Source organism: Sus scrofa, chromosome 7, assembly GCF_054392235.1.
Source record: "Sus scrofa isolate SSC_HxYL_T2T_F1_AM1 chromosome 7, Sscrofa_HxYL_maternal_Yorkshire_Landrace_v2.0, whole genome shotgun sequence".
Classification (NCBI taxonomy): Eukaryota; Metazoa; Chordata; class Mammalia; order Artiodactyla; family Suidae; genus Sus; species Sus scrofa.
In genome coordinates this window covers 53,627,799-53,653,733 of record NC_139389.1, presented here as the reverse complement: position 1 = coordinate 53,653,733, position 25,935 = coordinate 53,627,799, and the positions used below count along the sequence as shown (strand labels likewise).

At 35.6% G+C, this 25,935-nt stretch overlaps 1 protein-coding gene across 3 annotated transcripts in view; it reads right to left on the bottom strand.

The window, feature by feature from the left end:
* Positions 1-25,935, bottom strand: part of LOC110261709 (uncharacterized) — a 551,822-nt gene that overhangs the window by 253,251 nt on the left and 272,636 nt on the right. For all 3 annotated transcript variants that reach the window (XR_014810259.1, XM_084968319.1, XM_084968320.1), the window contains exon 3: positions 1,660-1,791. Coding sequence is in view for 2 of the 3 variants with exons in the window: in XM_084968319.1 (XP_084824445.1) it covers positions 1,762-1,791 (30 nt within the window). In the remaining variant the exon portion in view is untranslated. The remainder of the gene's footprint in view (positions 1-1,659; positions 1,792-25,935) is intronic.

Below are 25,935 nucleotides of genomic sequence, written 5' to 3'. Positions count from 1 at the left end.
CCATTCTTTCCACAGCTCAAAGTAGAAATGAAGAATAAGTGACTGACAGATGACCAGATCTCTTCCCCCAGCTTCCCCTTCAGTCATCTCCCGAACAAACTGTGATCAAAACCATGTGAACAAGATAACGTCTAGAGGAAGGTCATGGAGTCAACAAGCCAGGACATAGTAAGGTATGACTACAACTCTGACCCCCAATCCCAATAGTTAACTGAGACGATCTCTGTTTTTCTTTAAAAACTTTCATGTCAGAGCAGAATCCTCAGAGCTGGTTTGGAGGGACCACTGAGTCCACCATCTCCCCAGACTGCCTGCATTCTGATTAAAGCCATCTTTCCCTTCTACCATTTGTGAGGATTGATTTTTTAAGTGGCAACAGTGGGACCCCTGATTCAAATTCGCTAACAATGAGAGGCACCAGATGAACCTTTCTCTCCTCATTTTAAGTCTGGGTGATTTTAGGTTTTGCAGAGAGAACAGCATCCTTCTGAGGATAAGAAAGTACTGGGGCCCTTGAAAGACCAGAGTAGGAGACGTCCAGACCCAAGCACTGGCTAAGGGACCCGGGAAAAGGGTTGGGCTGAATCAGAACTGGGGTAGTTCCTTTAATAAGAGATACTGCTTTCATGATTCTAAGTAAACATTCCAGGAAGTTGCAAGGGAGAGAAAAGGAGAAGAAACTCCCTCTCCCTTCTCTCTCCTCCAAAGGAAGCAGCCGCGTCTCCTTGCAGAACGACAACCCTGAGGATACAGCAGTTGTCTTCAAATCTGTGACCATAAAAAATCATTATCTCTGTGAAATACAGCAATTTGGGAGATAATCAAACGGTGACCAGGGGGCAGAGCTGCCAATCTGAAGGATTATGCTCCCTGGCGCCCGCCTGCGCCTGACCTTCCTGGGAGCCAGCTGTCGGCGCGGGGAAGACGCCCAGCCACTCCGGGCACATTCATTAGGCTGCCTTCGGTGCAGGAGCATTTGCATAACACCCCGGCTTTTCTTAATTAGTACTTCATTTCTCCCTTGACTTATTTTGTGGCTAAGTTCACGGTCTTCCCTCCTGGCTTCTCTCTTCCCTGGCTGAAATGTACCAGGGGTAAGAGGAGGTGGGTGGAGAGAGGGAGAAGGAAAAATGAACAGGACTTCCAAACGAAGGCACTGGTAATTAGAAATTAATATTTTCAGATCTGTGTCAGGTTTTTCCGTGGGGAAAAAAAAAAGAAAAGAAAAAAAAAATCTAGGGGAAAGAGACTGGCCACTTCTGACTCTGCCACCAATGAGCTGTGGGAGGGATATGTATGGCACATCCATTGGCTTCCCCTGCCCCCTGACTTAAAAAACATCCTATTAGAGGTGATGAATCTTGGGTTCTAGATTTTCACAATGAACATGAATTCCAGCAGAGGGAGGAATCATGTCTATCCACTCATCAGTTGTGCTGATGTCAAATTCTAATGGGGGGTTCGGCAAATCTTTTCTTAGCATTTCCATGCCTTTCTAGTTTTTTACTCCAATCTCTCTCTGGCTGGTTCAGTCTATACAAGTGAAATGAAAATAGCAGCAAATATTTTCAACATGCGATTGTGACAGTTCTCCAGTATGGAAATGTAGATCCAGACAAAATCAAGCTACTCTTCCCTTGCAGCTGGGATTTCTTTTACCTGATCAGAGCGGTAGAAATGTCTTAGCGTCCTCAGCTGATGGCTGTAGCCCGTGTGAATACTGCATCTTAAATTCTGCTCATGAAGAGAAAGCAGGTTCTGTTATGGGTCCAGGAGACACCTAACAGCTTCCTAGAACAAAACAGAAAGTGACCATTATTAAAAGTCATACTAAGTGATACTTAACTTAGTTCTGAGGTGTGAGAATCACATTGGTGGATATCAAGAGCGATTTCTAACAAGACTCTCTTATTTCAGCATCCACAGTATTTCTTTCATGTCTTTAAATATTTTAACTCTATAAAGTAAATCATTCTATGTACACTTACAATACTCACAGGGATTTTTTTCAACTAAATATCTAATCACACTTAAGGATCACTTATGGAAAGTAAAATGTTAGACAGGGGAAGATAGTAAGAAAGTATAAACCTTCACGAAGATTTCGTCTAGTTGAGGAGAAAAGACACGTGTGTTAGCAAGATGATAGCTACTGCATGGCAATGAAGGGGTTAAAGTCAGGGAGGAAGGTGTCTTGGCCATGGCTGCTATTTGCTCTTATAACATGAGTCCCAGGGTTATTAAGTAGAATATATTTATGGCCACATCCCATCTCTGCATGTGTTTGTAACAAATTACATCCTTTCTGTCTCTCAGTTTCTTCATCTTCAATATACAGATGAACCCTATTTACCACCAGTAGTTGTTAGAGGATTTACATGCTCCTCAATACCAATAAAAATATTAACTGGTGAACATCACATAAATAAAATACCTAAAACTGTATTCATTATCTTCATGGTTTTGAAGGCTCCAAATAAAAAGCCAAAACTAAACACAAGAATCTTGAAGTATGGCCGCCTAAGGGAAAGAAGGCTTTAAGGCAGACTTTTTTAGTTATTTCAGCCATGAAAAAAAAAAAAATAATAACAACTGACCACATTTCAATTGTATTTGTTAAACATAATATTTTAAGTCTTGATCACTTTGAAATTATTAATCCATTCTCTATAAATATGATTTGAGTTTTCTCCTTCAGCAAGCTCTGTAACTACGCCAACATAAAGTTTATAGCTTCAATGCAAATAGTATCTTGACATTACAGAGGGAAGAAGTAACTTTTTAAAAAAATCTCCTGTAACTCCAAATCAGCTGAATCTATTTTGTAATAACTATTAAGCATATACACACATATATACCAATAAAAATACATTAATTAAAGATAAAGAGACTTTGAATATTAATTCAATAAAGGAAAAGTTTCAGCTCCAAACCATTATTTTGGAGAATGCTGTACACACTCAAAGGACATGTTTTTAAAAAAGAACTTATACCTCTTAAAATAATCCTAATACACATTCAGAATTTTCCTGTCCAGACCATTTTTCTTAAAATGTAAAATTTATAAGTTATAATTATGTGGACATTATATATTTTTCACTATATATGCATCTATACTTGTATTTAGAATAAACACATTTATATATGGTATAATATGCAAATGGTAATTTTTATGACTAACAGATTCTCTTTAATATGCAATCATGCACACATGCATAATTTATAAGTAACATATACCTATTCACATTTCCAAATGCATTTCTGCTTTATTGGAGTTTTTTTATTCATTTTTTTTTTCAACTGAAATCAAGTCATTCTTTCACCAGGGGCTTTTTCCTTTCTCTTAAAAAATGTGAATGCGGTTACTGAACTCCTACAATTAAAACTCTGTAAGAATTCCATCTGAAAAGTTAAAAACACACAGGGCAAAGGAGAGGCCAAGAAGTTATGTTGGCAGCGATATATATTACTCACGAGCAATAAGAAGGGATAAAATAGTATGTGAAGCGACCATTTGAAATATTAAGCTTTGAAATATTTGCCCATAATGTTATTTTAACATAGTTGGTTGCACTGAATGGATGTGGGTCTCTGTCCCGAGTGATACTTCTGTGAACATAAAGTGTCTGCAGGTGTTTGCCTCCAGGTAGGTCACTGAAAGACAATGCAAATGAGGACAATTTCCCCAGTAGCAGCGACCATAGAAATTAACAAGCAGAAACCTGGTAGACACCAGGCATCCTGCTCTACAGCAAGATAAGTTTCAGGGCATTTTAGAATTTGCCCTCCATTAACTCCTGGATTACCCCATCCCTCATGTGTGCCACCAGGTCATAGGCATAGAAACTGAATATAAGAAATTCTCAATTATCCACGCCCAGGTTATGCACTTTCTATTTTATTCAGGGTATATTTGACATCCCACACTGGCTGCCGACTCCCATCACCTATGCGTTTGCTTTTGCAGCACATTCCTCTTTGTCAAGTGGACAGCACCGTGGCACATAATTTTAGCACAAGCTTAAGGGAGGCAAACTTCTGCCCATCCTCCATTAATACATTTCTAGTTAAAAAAAAAAAATAGACGTTTTCTAATTATTAATTTTTTTAATTTAATTTTTCTAAATTTCGTTTTAAATTATGACTACTTTGTCCATACACTTCATTGAGGGAGCAAAAAGAGAAAGAAAATAATTTACACAATGAGTCAGGCTTTTTTTAGATTTTTGTTACTCATTTAATTCCATTCAAGTTTCCATTAGAGAGGTATTGATGTCCCCATTTCACAGATTAGGAAATGAACTTATTCATAGGTTGAATAACTTCCTGAAAAATCACAGAGCTGGAAAACAATGATGTCAGTATTTGATGCCAGGTCTCTCTGACTTTAATGCACTTGAATTTTTTTCCCACAATTAGACACTGTCTTGGACTTGTATGCATATGCCAAGTTTGCAAATAGTTTGGGTAATTGTAAAACGAAAGGCATCTACAAAAAGGAAGCATTCATAATGCAGTGGAATTGATCTAATGAAATAGCTCACAGATGTAGATAACTAATACAACACATATAATAAAGTAACTCAAATTTTAAAACTACCTAGAAAAGAAATGACATGTTCACTCAGAGCATGCCTGCTAGTCAAGCCCAGGCAATGCAGAGGGAATAGAGGCACCCTCCTAAATCTGTTTCTAGCCTGACTGAGATTTTCATACATTTTTCTCATATCATATACCATTGTTGGTAATAAAACAAGAACTTGAATTCTACAACACAGAGGCAATGAAATGTCCTGCTACAGGACTGCATAGCAACCAGATGTCCACAATGGAAGGTCTGTGAAAGACAATTAAATACAGTATTTTCCCTCCAGGGCAGTATTGATCAAAGGAGTAACACATATACATGTTTCATCATTCAAATGCTAATGAATCTATAAACCTCATTATTTCTTATCTATCTTTGAGTTTCCACAGCAGTTTTTGGTGACATACCATATTTATGCCGGTAATGTTTGCACTCTTTATATGCATTTTTTGAGCCCAATAACAGACAGGAAACCATTAAGCAAGAAAAAATCATTATATGAATATCATCTCAGCACATGCACTATTTGTAGATTGGGAATGGCTACAAACTTTTCAACTCTCTGAAGGATTGTCAAACAAGGATTATTATTCCCTAAAACAACAAAAAGCATTTACTAAGTAAGACACCAGAAAACATTTACTATGTGAATTTTGAAATTCTCAGAAGACAGATACTATGGAAAAGGTATCATGTGTTTCATACATATTACACAAATCTGCAAGAACAGTGATCAGAGAGCTAAGCAAGAACAACTAACCAGCTGAGATATTGATGAGAGACAAAATCTTCCTCTTTCTGTTTTCTATTGGATATCCTTCTTTTTAATCACATTTTTAATGTACTTTTTTGTTGTTAATGCCATTGTTTATTTGCTTTTAAAAAGGCAGTGTGGTAGGTTGGAAACACCATAACTTTTGCAGTCAGAATGATCTGAGTTCAAATCTATCCTGCTATTTATTTGCAAGATGACCTTAAGCAAGTTAATCTCCCTGAGCCTCAGTATTTTCACCTGTAAAATGGGGGTGATAATTATTATTACTATCTGTGTCACCTAATATGATTTACATGACATTTCTAAGATGTGGGTTTCTTCTATGTAAAATGTAATTAATAACTGCTGTATAGTGTGTGCCAAGGATTAAATGTGATAATAGTCACACAGCATTGTGCTGTACCAAGAGCCCGTACGTTCTGAATAAATTGGTTGTCAGTAATGCATGCTGGAAATACATGCTCAAGGCAGAATATTTATAAAATAAGCCCAACAATCAAAGATAATCTTTGTATATTGTGGTGTATTACTTTCCAGCTTTTTTTATGTATATGCTTTTTTTAATGTAGTTGAGATGATATTGTCCATAGTTTTGTAACTACTATAATAACTTGTTATATAATAAATATTTTCTTCTATCATTATAAATTGTTTACAATCTTTTTTAATAGCAGTAAAATAGCATTTTGGGGTTGTGAACAATTTATTTAATTAAACTATGATTTTGCTATTATCAATACTATACTATCTTTTGTAATAACTTATATGGGAAAAATGAATGGATGTATTTATATACGTGACTGATTTACTTTGCTGTGCACTTGAAACTAATACAGCATTGTAAGTTAACTATAGATCAATAAAATTTTTAAAAAACTTTTCAAGTAAAAGAAAAAAATAGATTGACTTTTCAGAATTTATATACATTTTTAAATTGGGTCATTTGATCTTTTTAAGAGAATAATCATCCAATAAATTAAAATCAATTTTAAAAAACAAATACTATACTATCTTAGCCATAGCTAAATATTTTGTTTAGCTCTGTTTTCAAAAAGGCCTATAGGTAGTCCTGTGCCAAAAGAGACATGAAGTTGAGGGTGTTTCGGGAAAGAAATATAAAGAAGGGCCAATTTCCCCAGGAGCAATGAAAGAAAGTCAAAGGAAAACACAATATTGTTACAGTGAAGAGTGACAGAAATGGAATCTGGAAAAACGCAACACGGAGAATTCCTTTTCAAGGCCCTATAGTTAGACGAATTTAATCATTTAAAAAAAGTATTGACTAGAGAAAGTCCGATGTCCCATGGAATCGTATTAAGATTATTAATAATAATTATTATTATATTATATATATCAAGATATGTATAGTATATATCTTGATATATATAATACATTTTAATATATATAAATATTATATATAATATAATTATTATATTAAGAAAAATTTTCTTAGTACAGATCTGCAGGCCGTCATATGAGTAGCTCAAATGCTGGAATTCTGTATACATTTAAGGAGGGTCTAGAGAGGATTAGAAGTTTATAAATCTGATAATTAGGCATGACCCTAAAGTCCAAGAGAGCAGGACAGACCTCTCAGTGATGACCCCACTCTCTTCTTCTCTTTTTAAAATTCGACCCTAAAACTGCTAACCTTGCAGAATTAGTTGTTTAAAAACCCCAAAGAGTATTTTTTTTTTCTGATTGTGATGTAAATTTTTTTCTGATACTCATGTAAAGAATCTAGCTATTGATAAGCAATGAGGTCCTGCTGTGTAGCACTGGGAACTATATCTAGTCACTTATGATGGAGCATGGTAATCTATACATGTATGTGTAACTGGGTTACCATGCTATACAGTAGAAAATGGCAAAACATTGTAAACCAACTATAATGAAAAAACTAAAAATCATTATAAAAAAAGAATAGAGCTATTGTTAAATAAAGATATTTGACAACTATCTCTGTTAAAATGCAAAACAAAAAGGCATTGAAATTGCATTTAGGTGGAGAATGTGAACGAAATAACCATCTGCCATATCTGTTCCCTTTGATAAAAGCGGTCCCTTTTTTCTAAACACAAATCGAACTAAATAGTTCAAAAATAATTTTTTTTTTTTTTTGGTCTTTTTGCCTTTTCTAGGGCCACTCCTGCGGCATATGGAGGTTCCCAGGCTAAGGGTCTAATCGGAGCTGTAGCCACCGGCCTACACCAGAGCCACAGCAACGCGGGATCTGAGCCGCATCTGCAACCTACACCACAGCTAAAGGCGACGCCGGATCCTCAATTCACTGAGCAAGGCCAGGGATCGAACCTGCAACCTAATGGTTCCTAGTCGGATTCATTAACCACTGCGCCACCATGGGAACTCCGAAAAATAAAATTTTAAAAATTAAGAAAGAGTAAAGGAAAAGAGGCAAAGAGACCAAAGAGCTTGGATCACAAGTTGGGAATGTTTTATTTAATTCATCCTCTGAGAGGAAATGCATTTCTACTGAAATGATGCTGATGATGTAATAGACTATGTTCAGGCTTAGGCAATACATTGCACCCATTTTCTTAGACACTGTGGGACGAAGGAGTTTGACAAAGCCACATAATTGAAGAGAAATGCAATCTATCTCTTTCTCTTTCCTTCCCACTTAGTCCATGAAAGATGCTTAGGAGAGCTTTGCCATGTTCAACAAGTTTATGTGTTTTTGTCATTATAAGAAACCAGGTAAATTTTCCTTCTTCTCCAGTCTTTTCCTCTCACAGATCCCTCCTTACTGGCCCTGGGGTTTCGTCAAAACAAAATTACCATGGAGCCTGGAGTAGGACTCAATTTTTTATTCTATTGATCTTTATATCTGGTAGTTGCAGTTGTAGCAGTAAATTTCTATTTATTGGAAGTCCCCTGGGCTTGTGGCTTGATACCAGACACCTGCAGAGGAGAGCCGAGAGACCTCTCCTACTTGGAATCACGTACTTTCAGAGCTTCCAATCTGACAGAGACCAAAGTATAACAGGATACCCAATGGAAAGAACAAAACAAAAGGTAGAGAAATGTTTAATTTCTATCTATACCTGCAGAGATATCTGTAGCTTTAATGATATGATTATAATATAAATAGCATGTATCAGGAATGACAGTGTGTGACCCAAGGCAAATAAATCCATGTGAAACTACTTGCTTTTCTGTTTATGAACAGCTATCCAAAACCCCAAACTTACAGGATGTAAGGATGGCACACAGTCAAAAGTGATTACAAATGCTAGATCAAGTAGACACTTGTCTCACAACGTCTGGATTTGGGCCATATTTATATATTTTTTATTTTTTTATTTCCCCAATACATTGTGGGGTTTTTTGTGGTTTTGTTGTTGTTGTTGTTGTTGTTGTTGTTGTTTTGTCTGTTTGTTTTACATACTGGGGCACAAAGCTAACCTCAACAAATTTAAGAGTATAGAAATTATTTCAAGTATTATTTCTTTGACCACAATGGCATGAAACTAGAAATCAACCACAGGAAAAGAAATGAGAAAAAACTTACTACATGGAGACAAAACAACATGCTACTAAAAACCAATGAGTTAATGAGGAAATCAAGAAGGAAATTTAAAAAGGGCTATATTTTTAAAAGCCCTCTGTTTCCCAATTCTGCTATCTTCACAATTGTGCCTTCAACTGTCAATTGCCTGGCAATCATTTCTATCAATTCACAATCCCATCCCATGGCCAAACTTGAAAACTTCATTGATACAGGAAAATTAACTTACATGTGGGAATATGTTTGAAACTCATCTAAAATTAAGTCTACTTGCTTCATGTATGAAACCCCCCTAAACCGAAACACCTATTGTTTCCTTTGACAGAACATTCCTCCCCTTCTGTCTACTCACCCTCTGAGTCATTTACACACCATTGTGCCATTTTACTGTTTTCTAGACATTCTCACTCCTTAAATCTTCTCTGTCCTTGTTTGCTAATGTGACTATCATGAGATATTTTTGTTATAAATTATCTTCTAAAACTAAGCTGGGGCAACCAGTCTCATTTTGGACAAAACACCTCAGACTGGGCCAAGAGTACAGGCCCAGAAGTGCAACAACAGGGTTTTACTTACTGTCATCTTCAGGCATTAGATTTAACTGTCATTGAAATAACATTTGGGCAAGATAATATTGCAGGTTTTTTTTAAATTATGTGTTTACAGACTCACAATTAAATAGCTATGTGAACACATTCATCAATACAAATGAATATTGGGCACATTGATACCACTGATTTCCACAATTAAGAGTTTGGTAAAATATCTTTTCGTAAAGGAAAGAAGAAGAAAACTTCCTCAGAATGGGCACAATTATAATCATAAAGCAGAAGAATTGTTCATTGTTGAGATATATGTTCTGTTCAAATTTCGAGATATTAATGAATGGGAAAGAAGGAGAGAGGGAGAGAAGCACAGCAAGATAGGGAAAAATGAGTATATGCATTTTTTAAATATGGGGGGCTTTTTATTATGCAACATTTCTCAGAGGTGTTAAATTTAGTGGTCAATTTTCAAGACTAACACACTTTAAGAATATCTATAAATTAATATATTTAGATAAATTAGTTTTTCACCATGTTCTAAGTCTGGCTAGGTGGGCTATTTTCTCCATAAGCTGGGCTATTCCCTTTAACCATGATACCTTCTGTTCATCCGCGGTCTAGGAGGCCACACTCCAATCTTGAGTCTCATCAGGGGAACCAGCTAACTCTATGACTTTCATTTCAACAAGTCGCTCATTCACTGGGTCTTGCTATGCACCTGTTTCCTGTTATAGATTGACTCTGAGAACATTCTCAAATGATGAAGTCATTTTAAACTTAAGAGCTTTTATGAAGTAAGGTTATTTCTCTCCAAGTATCTGCAATGATCCTTCACATGAAATGCCGGAGTTCCCATTGTTAAGAACCTGACTACTATCCATGAGGATGCGGGTTCATTCCCTGGCCTTGCTCAGCGGGTTAAGGATCCAGTATTACAACAAGCTGCGTAGAGGTTGCCGATGCAGCTCAGATCTGGTGCTGCTGTAGTTCTGGTATAAACCAGCAGCTGCAGCTCTGATTCAACCCCTAACCTGGGAACTTCCATATGCCACAGATGCAGCCCTAAAAAGCAAAAAATGAAATAACATAAAATAAATGCTGATTACCATACCAAACCAGAATAGATGTTAGAAAGCAAAGAATGCTCATAACTGTGGGCATTCACCAATGATTTCCTGAATACACATGATCATGTAAGATCAGATTATCCTAAGCCACTTATATCTGAATTTATCAAATGTTCATTTTAATAACTTCCATTGCCTTATTTCCACCATTTACATTTAAGTGTAAAGCTTATTTTGTGATTCTGCTAAAGAACTTACATAGAACCAAGGAAAATTACTATACAAATGCCATTACCTAGAAGTTTGAAATTTTGAGACTACAAAAGGGTTAATTAATTACATTATCTGTAGCATTACCCTGGCTACATTCTGCCTGGAAGGCATATGGATCCACTCAGCTGCTGAATTTGAAAGAGCTGTGTCCTTTTCATGCAGAAGAAAAATCATGACAGAACCCGCTTCCATTCCCACTGTAAGCACAAGATGTTTCTTTTACACCTTATTATTGTGTATCTGGTGAAAAAATTAAAATAACCAACATTAAATAAGTACCAAAATATTTCATACTATCCTGAAAATCTGAGTACTACGTGACTTTTTTCAATCAGTACTTACTTACTAAGCTTCTATTATGTTCTAGAAAAGTGCTAAGCTAGGGAGATTCTAAGATGAATAAAATCTGATGCTTTCCCACCAAGAACTCATATCAGAGTAAGTTTATAAGAAGTTAGGCAAAAAAGAACATTGCAAAAGCATTCTAAGATTTGATTTTCTAAGAATGTAGTAATGGTGTATAAATCATGCCCAGCTGTACAATTGTTCAGCTCATTTTAGATTTTCTTTTCTTTCCTCTCTCTTCTCCTAATTTTCCTTCTTCTGTAGTTCCTTTACTTCTTTCATCTCTTTTTTACTCTATTTTTCTTTGTTTTTCAAAAAAAACTTGAGACCTCTAAAAAATGCACATAGTATCATAGGAGAAAATGCCAAAAGATAAATTTAGGGTAGACAATTAAATTGAAATGGAATAAAATTAGTATACCAAAGGTACACCTCAAACTCCTGTATATAAGTATGGATGGCAAATGGTTTCTGAGTTCCCTAGTGGCCAAAGAAAAAAGAAGCATAATTCAGTTTCCAAAATATTGACAGCACTTCAGCAGCTACTGAAAAGGAGCTCAACTTCCCCCAGTGTTATGCTGCAGAGAATTTGAGTCCATAAGAAGAAGGTGTTGTGTGGAATGGTAGGCAGTATTCTCTGCATTTTGTTTGGTATAAACTACCAGAGGTTTTTTAGTGTAATATGGTTGTTGAGGGATTAAAAACTCACAAATCTGAGTTGTGTACATCATAAGATTTCCCTCTCTTTATTCTCCCTCTCTCTCTTTCCCTTGCTGTGTATGTGTATACCATGTAAACAAGAAAAGTGTTTACTTTCCTGGTAGCCACAAGGTAAAAACCTATAGTAAATATACAAAAGAGAAAGGAATTTAAGCATACCACTAAAGAAAATCATCAAACCACAAAGGGAGAGGGGCAAAAAAGAAGGAATAAATAAGTAAAAAACAGCTAGAAAAAACTAACAATATGGTGATAAGCACATACCTGTCAACAATTACTTTAAATGTAAATGGACTAAATTCTCTGGCCAAGATGTAGAGTGGCTGAACAGAAAAAAAAGATAAGACCAATCTATATGCTGCTTACAAGGGATGCACTTTAGATATAAGGACACACATTGATTGAAAGTGAAGGGATGAAAAAAGATATTCCATACAAATGAAAACCAGAAGAAAGCTAGAGTAGCTATACTTACACCGGACAAAATAAACTTTAAAAGAAAGACTGTAATAAGAGAAAAAGAATGATAAAGAGGTCAATACAACAAGAGGATATAACATTTGTGAATATTTATGCACTCAATATAGGAGCACCTAAATATACAAAGCAAATGCTGACAGACCTAAAAGGAGAAACAGACAGAAAAACAATAACAGCAAGTGACTTTAATGCACAATTACATCAATGGATAGATCATTGAGACAGAAAATCAATACGGAAACATTAGCCTTAAACAACATGTTAGCAGGTGAACTTTACATATATTTACAGAACATTCCATTCAAAAGCAATAGAATATGCATTCTTCTCACAAGCACATGGAATATTTTCCAAGATAGATCAGACTTTAGGCCACAAAACAAGTCTTAATAAATGTAAGAGGACTGAAAAATATCAAGCATCTTTTCTGACCAATAAGGTATAAAATTAGCATTAACTACACAAAGAAAATGGAAAATTCACAAGTATATGGAGATTAAACAACATGCTACTGAATCAACCAATGAATCAAAGAAGAAATCAAAAAGAAAATCAATAAATACATTGATACAAAAATGGAAATGTAACACACACAAAATTTATGAGATGTAGCAAAAACAGTTCTAAAGGGAAGGTCATAGAGTAAAAGCTTACCTCAGAAAACAAGAAAAGTGTCAAATAAACAACCTAACTTTACACCTCAAGGAACTAGAAAAAGCCCAGAGTTAGCAGAAGGAAGAAAATAAGACCAGGGTAGAAATAAAATGAACTAGACTCAAAATAGGAAAAATCAATGAAACTAAGAGCTGGTCTTCTAAAAAAATAAACAAAATTGACAAACATTTGGCTAGACTCACCATGAAAAAAAATAGAAGGAACTCAAATAAATAAAATCAGGAATGAAAGAGGAGATATCACAACTGATACTACAAAAAAACAAAGAATCATAAGAGACCACTGTGAACAATTACATGTCAACAATTTGAACAACCTAGAAGAAAGAGATAAATTCTTAGGAACATACAACCTATGGACACTGAATCATGATGAAATTTAAAAAATCTGAACAAACCAACAAAAAATCAAGACTTGATAAAACCAATCTTTTATCAAAGAGAACTATGTCTAGATACTCATGTTGCAACAGAACAAAGGGTGGGGGAAAAAATGTAATTGTAATGTATACATGTAAGGATAACCTGAACCCCTTGCTGTACAGTGGGAAAAAAAAAATCGAAAAAAAAAATAATAAATCAGTAATTAAAAGCCTTGTAGTTTCACTGGTGAATTTTACTAAATTTTCAAAGGAGAATTAATACCAACTTTTCTCAAACTCTTTAAAAAAAATAACACAAGACAGGACCCTTCCAAAAACATTTTATGAGTCCAGTATTACCTTGATATCAAAACCAGACAAGGATACCATAAAAAGAAAGTCACAGGTCAATATCCTGAATGAACATAGATGCAAAAATGCTCAACAGAATATTAGGAAACTAAATTCAATAACACATATAAAGGATCATAAATCATGATCAAATGAAATTTATTCCAAGGATGCAAGCATGGTCCAATAGTTACAAATCATCCAATGTGATAAACACATTAACAAAATGAAGGTTAAGAATCACATGATCATCTCAATATATGTGTAAAAAGCATTTGATAAAATTTAACATCCACTTACAATTTAAAAAATCTCAACAGTCAGGTAGAGAGGGAACAGAAGTACCTCAACATAATAAAAGCCATATATGACAAACCTACAGCTAACATCATATGCAGTAATAAAAAGCTGAAAGCCTTTCCTCTAAGATGAGGAAGAAGACAAGGATGCCACTCTTGCCACTTGTATTCGACATAGTATTGGAAGATCTAGCCAGATCAATTAGATAAGAGAAATAAATAAAATGCATGTAAAGTGGAAAAGAAGTAAAACTGTCATTATGCAGATGATGACAGATGATAGATAGACAGATAGATAGATAGATAGATAGATAGATAGATAGATAGACTCTATCAAAAAGCTAAACAAAAACTAAACTAGTAAACAAAGTTAATAAAGCTGCTTGATATGAAAATCAATCCATAAAACTTGGTTTTACACTAATAAAACACCATCAGAAAGATAAATTAAGAAAGCTATTCCATTCATGATCACATCAAAAAAATAAAATACCTAAGAATAAATTTAACTAAGGAGATAAAAGACTATTTATTGAAAACTATAAGAACTTAACTAAAGAAATTGAAGAAAACACAAATAAATGTCATACACCATGCTCATGGATTGGAAGAATTGATATTTTTAAATGTCTGTACCTCAAAGAAATATACAGATTCAAAGTAATTTCTATCAAAATCCCAACGGTATTTTCGCAAAAATAAAACAATCAATATTAAAATTTGTTTAAAGTCACAAAAAAATCTCCAAATAGCTGTAGCAATTTTGAGGGGGAAAAAAAAAGCAGGAGGCATTACACTCCCTGATTTCAAACTATATTACACAGCTATAGTATTAAAACAGTTTGGTATCAGCATAAAAATTTACATGTAGATCAAAGGGATAGAAGAATGATCCTGGAAACAAATCCATGAATATATGGTCGATCAACTTACAACAACAAGAGAGCCAGGAATATACAATGGGAAAGAATAGTCTCCTCAATAAATGGTCTTGGAAAAATTGTACATCCATAAGCAAAAGAATAAAACCAGACCACTATCCTACACCATACATAAAAATTAACTTAAAATGGATTAAAGAATGTAAGACCTGAAACCATGAAACTCCTAGGAGAAACATAAGCACCTTGACATAGGTCTTGGAGATGATTTTTTTAAAACTGACACCAAAAGCAAAAGCAACAAAAGAAAAAATAAATGGGACTACATTGAATTAAAATGCTTTGGTGCTACAAAGGAAACCATCAACAAAATGAAAAGACAATCTGCAGAACAGGGGAAAACAACTGAAATCACTCAGACAACTCAAGAGCAAAAACCAAACATCCCAAATAAGAAATGAGCAGGAGTCTTGAATAGATGTTATTCCAAGGCCAACAGGTGCATGAAAACATGCTCAACATCATCAATTATCAGGAAAATACGGATCAAAACCACAATGAGATATCACCTCAGACCTATCTGAATGGCTATCATCAAAGAGTCTAGAAATATCAAAAGTTGGGGAGGAATGGAGAAAATGGAACCCTAGAACACTGTTGGTAGAAATTTAAATTGGTGAAAAGTGGAATGGAGGTTTCTCCAAAACACTAAACATAGAATTACAAGATGATCCAGCAATTCCATTCTTAGGTATATATCTGGAAAAAAAAAAACCAATAATTCAAAGAGACATATGCACCTCAATGTTCTTAGCAGCATTACTTACAATAGTCAAGATATGGAAGCAATTTAAGTGTCCATCAACAAATGAATGGATAAAGAAGATGTAAGATATTCAAAGTAATATTAGCCATAAAAAAAATTCTGCCATTTCCAACAACATGGATGGGCCTAGAGGGTATTATGCTTAGTGAAAAAAGTAAGACAGAAAAACACAAATACTATATGTTATCATTTATGTAGAAAATCTAAATGACTATAAAATAACAGAAAGAAATAGCTGCAGCTCCCATTCAGATATAGAAAACAAACTACTGGTTACCAGTGGAGAGAGGGAAGATAGGAGTATGGGATTAAGAGGTACAAACTGCTATTTATAAAGTGAAAAAGAAACAAGAAAATATTGTACAGTGCAGGAAAATATAGTCAATATTTTATAATAACTTTTAATGGAGTATAATATGTAAAAATATTGAGTCACTATGTTGTATACCTGATACTAATATAATATTGTAAATCAACTACACTTCAATAAAAACATTTAACTTGCTTTGAGAATTTAGTATCACTGATTCTTTTATGAATCCTACTTTAAAAATAAAATACTTTCATACCAATTTTCTATTTGACACACCATAAACATTAAATGTTATTCTCTTTCTGCTTTTTTAAAAATTAACTATTGGAGTTCCCATTGTGGCGCAGTGGTAACGAACCTGACTAGGATCCATGAGGATGCAGGTTTGATCCCCGGCCTTGCTCAGTGGATTAAGGATACAGTGTTGCTGTGAGCTGTGGTGTAGGTCGCAGACAAGCCTCAGATCTTATGTTGCTGTGGCTGTGGGCTGGAAGCTGCAGCTCCCATTCAACCCCTAGCGTGGGAACTTCCATATGCCACGGGTGTGGCCCTAAAAGAGGCGGAAAAAAAAAACATTTAATATTATTTCACTTTATTTTACTTTATTATTTTATTTTTTGGCCATTCCCATGCCATGTAGAATTTCCTCGGCCAGAGATCAAACCTGTGCTATAGCAGTGAGAACACTGGATCCTTAATCTGCTAGGCCACCAGGGAATTCCTTAAAATGTTCTTCTTGTCCTTTTTTCCCAGTGTTGTAATCATCACACAACCTGAGATTTGCTCAGTCACCTCCACTATCAGCTGTGATTCTGTCTGAATCACATACAATATTTTCACCAACCATCTAAGCACAGACTACAAACTCCCAAAAAAGTGTTTAAAATAAAACTTCATTAATTTACTACAACCTGTTCTTCCCACTTGTTCACCCAAAATCTAATGCATATCTATTATGTAATTATGTGATCTGGTCAAAGACTCAGAGTTCCACAAGCATTTAGCATAGATAGAGGGATAAATGTTACTATGTCAACACTTTTGCTTGAAAACATGGAATTCAACAACAAAAACAAAACAATGAGTTGTGTTCTTTGTTCACTTGTAGATTTGTTCATTTGACCTTAGGCAAGTCATAAAATGTTTTTGTATCCTAATTTCCTCATTTTTGCATATGGATACATTGAAATAACATTTCCTGCTTTACAGGGATGCTTTGTAGAATAACCTCTTCATGGTTATTAAGTGACTAGCCTGCCATGTTTCCAGGAAGACTAGTATCTTTTAGAATCTCAATTTGTTTCTGCTGCCTCAATAACAGAATCTAGTCTGTTCTTTGCATGAATTAGGTTGTAGTAATAAAGGCTAAATAGCTGGCTATACAGCATTAAAACACCTAGATTTGATCAAAATTGGTCATTTTCCAGGTATTTAGTCTATATAAGACCCATTAACTAGTTGCATTGTATATTTTATTGCACTGATAGATTTTTGTTGCCATGTAATTGCAGCTTATAATTTCATAGCAGGCATTCAGGCATTCTGAACACGGCTATGTACTCAAAGTGGCAAAATTCTGCACAAATTACCATTTCAAAACTGAAAAACAAATCTGCCAGTTTGGTGGAAAGTTCAGTCCACCAAACTGGTGCCTTATAGATGGGACAATTTTCCAAATGACTGAATTTTTCTTTCTGTTTCGGAAATCTCTTTTGCCTTCATACAGGCAGTCAAAGAGAAAGGCGACTTGATCAGGTGTGTCTAGCCCAATAAATAATTCAGAGAACACATTTTCCATGAGTGTGGGTCCTTTTCTCTACCCTCAAGTTGAGGTTGACCTAGAGATGAATCACTTTATCACCTCTTAGGAAAATTTTGCCAGTTTGCCATTTCTTAATTTATAAAATGGGAAGGCTGGTCGGAAAAATTATGGTCCGTCATCAAGGATGCGTTCCGAGCTTCCTTGAAATCATCAGGCAGCATTTGTTGTGTGCCCACTGCGTGCTCAGCACTGTGCAAATAAAAGGTATCAGATTAGCAAATCACAACGCTTCTGGCTGCAAAATAATTTTTTAAAACCTTCTGTTCCATTAATATTCCATGGCATATGGTGAAAAAAGGTCTAAATTCTATTGCTTTTGCTTTTACAGATAATTTATGAAAAAAATGAAATATTAACTAGAAATGTGGTAGAATGGCTTTCTGTTTCACTAGGAGATGACAAATGAAGGAGCAAAGGCACACATTTGAATAAGGAATTATCAATCAACCTCAAACTTGACCCACAGCTGTCATCCCTATAAATTAATGTTTACCATTTTTAAGTATGTGCAGGACATCTGGAAACACACAGGCTGTGGCTGGCGAGAAATTTCCAAGAAATAGTATATCAAAAGCTAATTATAGCAGCAGCGAGCCCAAGTGTCATTTTGTTATGGTGAATTATAGACGGGGAGCTCTGTCACCCGCAAACTGTTATTCATAACTAAATCATAATGCTTTTAAGTTTTAATTAATCTGCTTAGCTTTAGTTGCAAGGGAGAAGCTTGCTTAACTGTTAAGCCGCCGAGGCTCTCTCGGGCTACCCTGAAACGGCATCAGAGCACCTGGGGGAGCAAAACCACATTATCAGGCTGACATTGCGTCTATTAAAGAGAATTTCTTTTAATATGCCAGAGTCTGAATATTTCTTTCTATTTCATTATCCAAAAACCAATTAATTTTCCATAAGAACACCAAATTAATTACAAAATACTATGGAAATCAGAGGTGTCTCTCCTTTCCCACCAATATGGAAATGCCAAGCCCCTTGGCAGCAACGTCTGCCGAAGGTTCTAGTTTTTATCCTTAGTTAATACGTTATTTGTGATATTGGAAAAACCCTTAAGAGCTGGTGTTTTTATTTCTCTTTCACATGACTTCTTCCTCCCATTGCTTACAAGCCCACTTCTATTTGCTCCTACTTACCTCCTGAAGGTTAGTCAGAGAAAGGAAATTTTTCCATGAAGAAATTTCCTCTTACTCCACTGTGACTTTTTGGGTTTTCGTCTTGTCTGCCCAACAAGACTGTAAAATCCTCATGGGCAGGGCTGTGTTTTAAACTTATTTTGTATCTACACCTTCCCCTATCTGCTCTTGATATGAACTTCTATTCTGAATTTATATTAGGTATTTAATAAATTATTTTCAGTTTGAAAAAATCTAATTTTCACTAGTAAAGAGAAATTTAGATTTATCGGACTTGCCATACAAAATAAATCTGAAAAGAGAAGCCAGTAACAGAAACTTATGTGATTTCTTCATCAAGCAACCCACAGGAAAAACAGTGTCTTTTACTTGTGGCTTTTTAAAATTCTATTAAGCAAATAATTTTTTTTCTTCTGAGGAATTTATGATGATCTTACATAAAAGGGGAACAGTGAAAGGAAATGCCAAAAAGGTATATATAGGATAATACTATATGATTATAAATTTATCGTCTCTGAAATAAAAGCATTAGCTGATCTTCAAATTTTAATTTAAAGCAGTGGAATCTTTTTCAAATAAAATAGTAGGACGAAAATCTCTCCTCCAAAGGTTGCTTGGATTGAAGCAGGTAATAGGGACTTAGTCTTGTAATGCATTATTTCATATGGCTCTAGAGGTGACTCTACCATCTGCAAAAAGGATTTGGTCCCTGAAAACACTGTCTGAAAATGACTGGGAAAGTCTTCCTGGAGTCAAAGCATTCATCACACTTTGTTTCTCTGAAGCCCCAGTATGTCATCCCATGGTATCCATAGGGGATTGGTTCCAGGACCCCTGCCAATGCCAAAATCTGCAGATACTCAAGTCCCTTATATACAGTGACATAGTAGTATTTGCATATAACCTATGCACATCTTCCTATATACTTACAATCATCTTTACATCATTTACAGTCCCTAATACTATGTAAATCGTTGCCAGTGCACTGCAAATTCAAGTTTTGTCTTTTGAAACTTTCTAGAATTTAAAAAAAAAAAATTATAATGAATTCCAGGATGTGGAGCCAATCAATACAGAGGGCTGACTGTATGTACCATGCCTTGACCCAGCAGGCATTTAATATACATTTTATTGATTTAGCACCAGGGTCAGTGTCTTTCATCACTTTCCATCTTGAATTACTTATTTATTTCTTAGGATATTTCCCTACATCTAGATTAGCTAAAATTTTAAGTAAAATAAATCTTTGTCCCATGCTTTTGTCACCATTGACCTAATTTAGCTTATAAATAAGTTTATGGTTAAAATGGTACACCTTCTGCAGCCATAGATGATCATTTAAATAAGGGCTCTTTTCATAAAGGGAGATATTGATGAGAATACAATCATAGTAGGAGACCTAAATACCCCCCTCACATCAATGGACAGATCCTCTAGACAGAAAACCAATAAAGCAACAGAGATCCTAAAGGAAACAATAGAAAAGTTAGACTTAATTGATATCTTCAGGACACTACATCCAAAAAAATCAGAATACACATTCTTCTCAAATGCTCATGGAACATTCTCAAGAATCGACCACATATTGGGACATAAAGCGAATCTCAATAAATTTAGGAGCATAGAAATTATCTCAAGTATCTTCTCTGACCACAATGCCATGAAATTAGAAATCAACCATGGGAAAAGGAAAGAGAAAAAACCTACTCCATGGAGACTAAACAACATGCTACTAAAAAACCAATGGGTCAATGAGGAAATCAAGAAGGAAATTAAAAACTATCTTGAAACAAATGATAATGAAGACACAACCTCTCAAAATCTATGGGATGCTGCGAAAGCAGTGCTCAGAGGGAAATTTATAGCAATACAGGCCTTTCTCAAAAAAGAAGAAAGATCCCAAATTGACAACTTAACCCTCCACCTAAATGAATTAGAAAAAGAAGAACAAAGAAGTCCTAAAGTCAGCAGAAGGAAGGAAATTGTAAAGATCAAAGAAGAAATCAATAAAATAGAGACTCAAAAAACAATAGAGAAAATTAATAAAACCAAGAGCTGGTTCTTTGAAAAGGTGAACAAAATTGATAAACCCCTGGCCAGACTCACTAAAAAGAGGAGAGAAAGAACCCAAATCACCAAAATTATAAATGAAAAAGGAGAAATCACAACGGATACAGCAGAAATACAAAAAACCATAAGAGAATACTATGAACAACTATATGGCAATAAGTTTGACAATCTGGAAGAAATGGACAATTTTCTAGAATCTTACAGCCTGCCAAAACTGAATCAAGCAGAAACAGACCAACTGAACAGACCAATCACCAGAAATGAAATTGAAGAGGTCATAAAATCACTCCCTACAAATAAAAGCCCAGGACCAGATGGCTTCACAGGTGAATTCTATCAAACATATAAAGAGGAATTGGTGCCCATCCTCCTTAAACTCTTTCAAAAGGTTGAAGAAGAAGGAATACTCCCAAAGACATTCTATGAGGCCACCATCACCCTCATTCCAAAACCATGCAGAGATACCACCAAAAAAGAAAACTATCGCCCAATATCATTGATGAATATAGATGCAAAAATTCTCAACAAAATCTTAGCCAACCGAATCCAACAACATATCAAAAAAATTATACACCATGACCAGGTTGGGTTCATCCCAGGTTCACAAGGATGGTTCAACATACGCAAATCAATCAACATCATACACCACATTAACAAAAAAAAGGTCAAAAATCATATGATCATCTCAATAGATGCAGAAAAAGCATTTGACAAAGTTCAACATCCATTCATGATCAAGACCCTCGCCAAAGTGGGTATAGAGGGAACATTCCTGAATATAATCAAAGCCATTTATGATAAACCCACAGCAAATATAATCCTCAATGGGGAAAAACTGAAAGCCTTCTCACTCAAATCTGGAACAAGACAGGGATGCCCACTCTCACCACTGCTCTTCAACATCGTTTTGGAAGTCTTAGCCACAGCAATTAGACAAACAAAAGAAATCAAAGGCATCCATATAGGAAGAGAAGAGATCAAACTGTCACTGTATGCAGATGACATGATTCTATACCTAGAAAACCCTAAGGACTCAACCCCAAAACTCCTTGAACTGATTAATAAATTCAGCAAAGTGGCAGGATATAAGATTAACATTCAGAAGTCAGTTGCATTTCTGTATACCAGCAATGAAGCATTAGAAAAGGAATACAAAAATACGATACCTTTTAAAATTGTACCTCACAAAATCAAATACCTCGGAATACACCTAACCAAAGAGGTAAAGGACCTATATGCCGAGAACTATAAAACCTTAATCAAAGAAATCAAAGAAGATGTAAAAAAATGGAAAGATATTCCATGTTCCTGGATTGGAAAAATCAATATTGTGAAAATGGCCATCCTACCCAAAGCAATCTACAGATTCAATGCAATCCCTATCAAATTACCCATGACATTTTTCACAGAACTAGAACAAACAATCCAAACATTTATATGGAACCACAAAAGACCGAGAATCGCCAAAGCAATCCTGAGAAACAAAAACCAAGCAGGAGGCATCACTCTCCCAGACTTCAAGAAATACTACAAAGCCACAGTCATCAAAACAGTGTGGTACTGGTATCAAAACAGACAGACAGACCAATGGAACAGAATAGAGAATCTGGAAATTAACCCTGACACCTATGGTCAATTAATCTTTGACAAGGGAGGCAAGAACATCAAATGGGAAAAGGAAAGTCTATTCAGCAAGTATTGCTGGGAAACCTGGACAGCTGTATGCAAAGCAATGAAACTAGAACACACCCTCACACCATGCACAAAAATAAACTCCAAATGGCTGAAAGACTTAAATATACGACAGGACACCATCAAACTCCTAGAAGAAAACATAGGCAAAACACTCTCTGACATCAACATCATGAATATTTTCTCAGGTCAGTCTCCCAAAGCAATAGAAATTAGAGCAAAAATAAACCCATGGGACCTCATCAAACTGAAAAGCTTTTGCACAGCAAAGGAAACCCAAAAGAAAACAAAAAGACAACTTACAGAATGGGAGAAAATAGTTTCAAATGATGCAACTGACAAGGGCTTAATCTCTAGAATATACAAGCAACTTATACAACTCAACAGCAAAAAAACCAATCAATCAATGGAAAAATGGGCAAAAGACCTGAATAGACATTTCTCCAAGGAAGATATACAGATGGCCAACAAACACATGAAAAAATGCTCAACATCGCTGATTATAAGAGAAATGCAAATCAAAACTACCATGAGATACCACCTCACACCAGTCAGAATGGCCATCATTAATAAATCCACAAATAACAAGTGCTGGAGGGGCTGTGGAGAAAAGGGAACCCTCCTGCACTGTTGGTGGGAATGTAAACTGGTACAGCCACTATGGAGAACAGTTTGGAGATACCTTAGAAATCTATACATAGAACTTCCATATGACCCTGCAATCCCACTCTTGGGCATCTATCCGGACAAAGCTCTACTTAAAAGAGACACATGCACCCGCATATTCATTGCAGCACTATTCACAATAGCCAGGACATGGAAACAATCCAAATGTCCATCGACAGAGGATTGGATTCGGAAGATGTGGTATATATACACGATGGAATACTACTCAGCCATAAAAAAGGATGACATCATGCCATTTGCAGCAACATGGATGGAACTAGAGAATCTCATACTGAGTGAAATGAGCCAGAAAGACAAAGACAAATACCATATGACATCACTTATAACTGGAATCTAATATCCAGCACAAATGAACATCTCCTCAGAAAAGAAAATCAATCATGGACTTGGAGAAGAGACTTGTGGTTGCCTGATGGGAGGGGGAGGGAGTGGGAGGGATCGGGAGCTTGGGCTTATCAGACACAACTTAGAATAGATTTACAAGGAGATCCCGCTGAATAGCATTGAGAACTATGTCTAGATACTCATGTTGCAACAGAAGAAATGGTGGGGGAAAAACTGTAATTGTAATGTATACATGTAAGGATAACCTGACCCCCTTGCTGTACAGTGGGAAAATAAAATTAAAAAAAAAAAAAAAAAAAAAATAAATAAATAAGGGCTCTTTTAAAACAGGTGCTTTTTTTTTTTGGTAGATATTGTTAGAATACTGATTCTTTTATATATATATATGTGTATATATATACACATATATATATAATGACTTTTATTTTTTCCATTCTTTTATATATATATATATATATATATATATAATATCTTTTATTTTTTTCCATTATAGCTGGTTTACAGTGTTCTGTCAATTTTCTACTGTACAGCATGGTGACCCAGTTACACATACATGTATATATTCTTTTTTCTCACATGATCATGCTCCATTATAAGTGACCAGACACAGTCTCCAGTGCTACAAGCAGACGATTTGAGCTGGAAGTTGTGAAAGATGTAGGCTGACCAACTTGGCCTTTTTCCCTAAAACACTCATCAGTTTCACTTTATTTATTTATTTTTAATTTTATTATAGTTGATTTACAATGTTCTGTCCATTTCTGCTGGACAGCAAAGTGACCCAGGTAGTTTCACTTTATTTAAATGGAGGGGCTCACGGGTGCACTGCCTGACCTTTGAGGCCTCTTCCAACCTTCAAAGTTTACAATTCTCTATCAAAATAAGAGAAATTCTCCTGTTCCACACGTGAAGTAATATCTTCGCTTTCTTAAGCGAGGTGTGGAGATGTGTCCACAGTCAATCAGGAAGGCAAAGATTTAATTTGCTTCTATTCAGCAGGTAATTTTGTCTAGTACTTGAAAACATTCTTATAGATCAATGCAGCTCCATCAAAGGGCCAACCATACCTTGAAGCCTTAAAAACATCATCACAGTGTGAGGTGCAAGAGGATGTTTGTACACCTTATCTCTCACGAGCAAAGTGAGGCTTAGAGCATCTTGAGTAACTTAGGTGAGGTCACTCTTCGAGGCAGGAATTCAACCTCTTTGACCTATAGAGACTTGCTTCCTTCCAAAATAGGTTTTGTCCCGGAAGCCTATGTTTCTGGGATACAAATATATATTGTTGTTTTCTTGGAACTTCACTGTCAGGGATGCTTGGGACCTTCTGAACTATTTTAGGATTTAATTGCCTTTATTAGACATTAATTTTTCCATCTCCATCATAAAATAAAATTAAATTTAAAACAAGGGGGGAAAGTCCTTTGATTTGATTTCTAAAATATGAGAAAAGTTAATGTTGGCACAATAATTGCTAAAACGCTGCTTAAATATGCATCTGACTCATGGCCAACATCAGAGGACAAGTTGAAACAGCAACGGACAAATAAGTAAAACATTTGGAGACATTGGGCTCCTTATTTCTCTTAATAAAATTGCATTTTTGAGCCTGTAATGATAAGCTTCTAAGTGTCCTCAGCCAAGGGGGTCCCTGAGTTAGCCACTCCCTTCAGATCCTCTTTCTCTTAATTTAAAAACAGATGCTGACAGGAACAATTTAGCTCAGCCCTTGCCTGTGCCTCGGCTCAGGACTCAAAGGGAGGAATGCTTTTTTCCTAGGAGTCTCGCAGACTGTGTCACATGTGGGAACACAGGAATTCGACCCAGTCAGGCCAGCTGTAGGTAGCAGCCTCATTCATGTCGGGTCCAAGAGTGACCATGACTCACCTGTAGGTCTTCCCTAAGCTCATTACCCAGCAGGCGAAGGGCAGGGAAGAACAGGTTAACCAAAACTCAAATTTCACACGGCCACCTCATATTAGAGCACCCAGATTTTAGTGAACAAGAAGACCACAGACTTCAACCACCTCTTTTTTTTTTTTTTTTTTTTGTCTTTTTAGGGCCACACCTGCAGCACATGGAGGTTCCCAGGCTAGGGGTCAAATGGGAGCTACAGCTGCTGGCCTACAACACAGCCACAGCAATG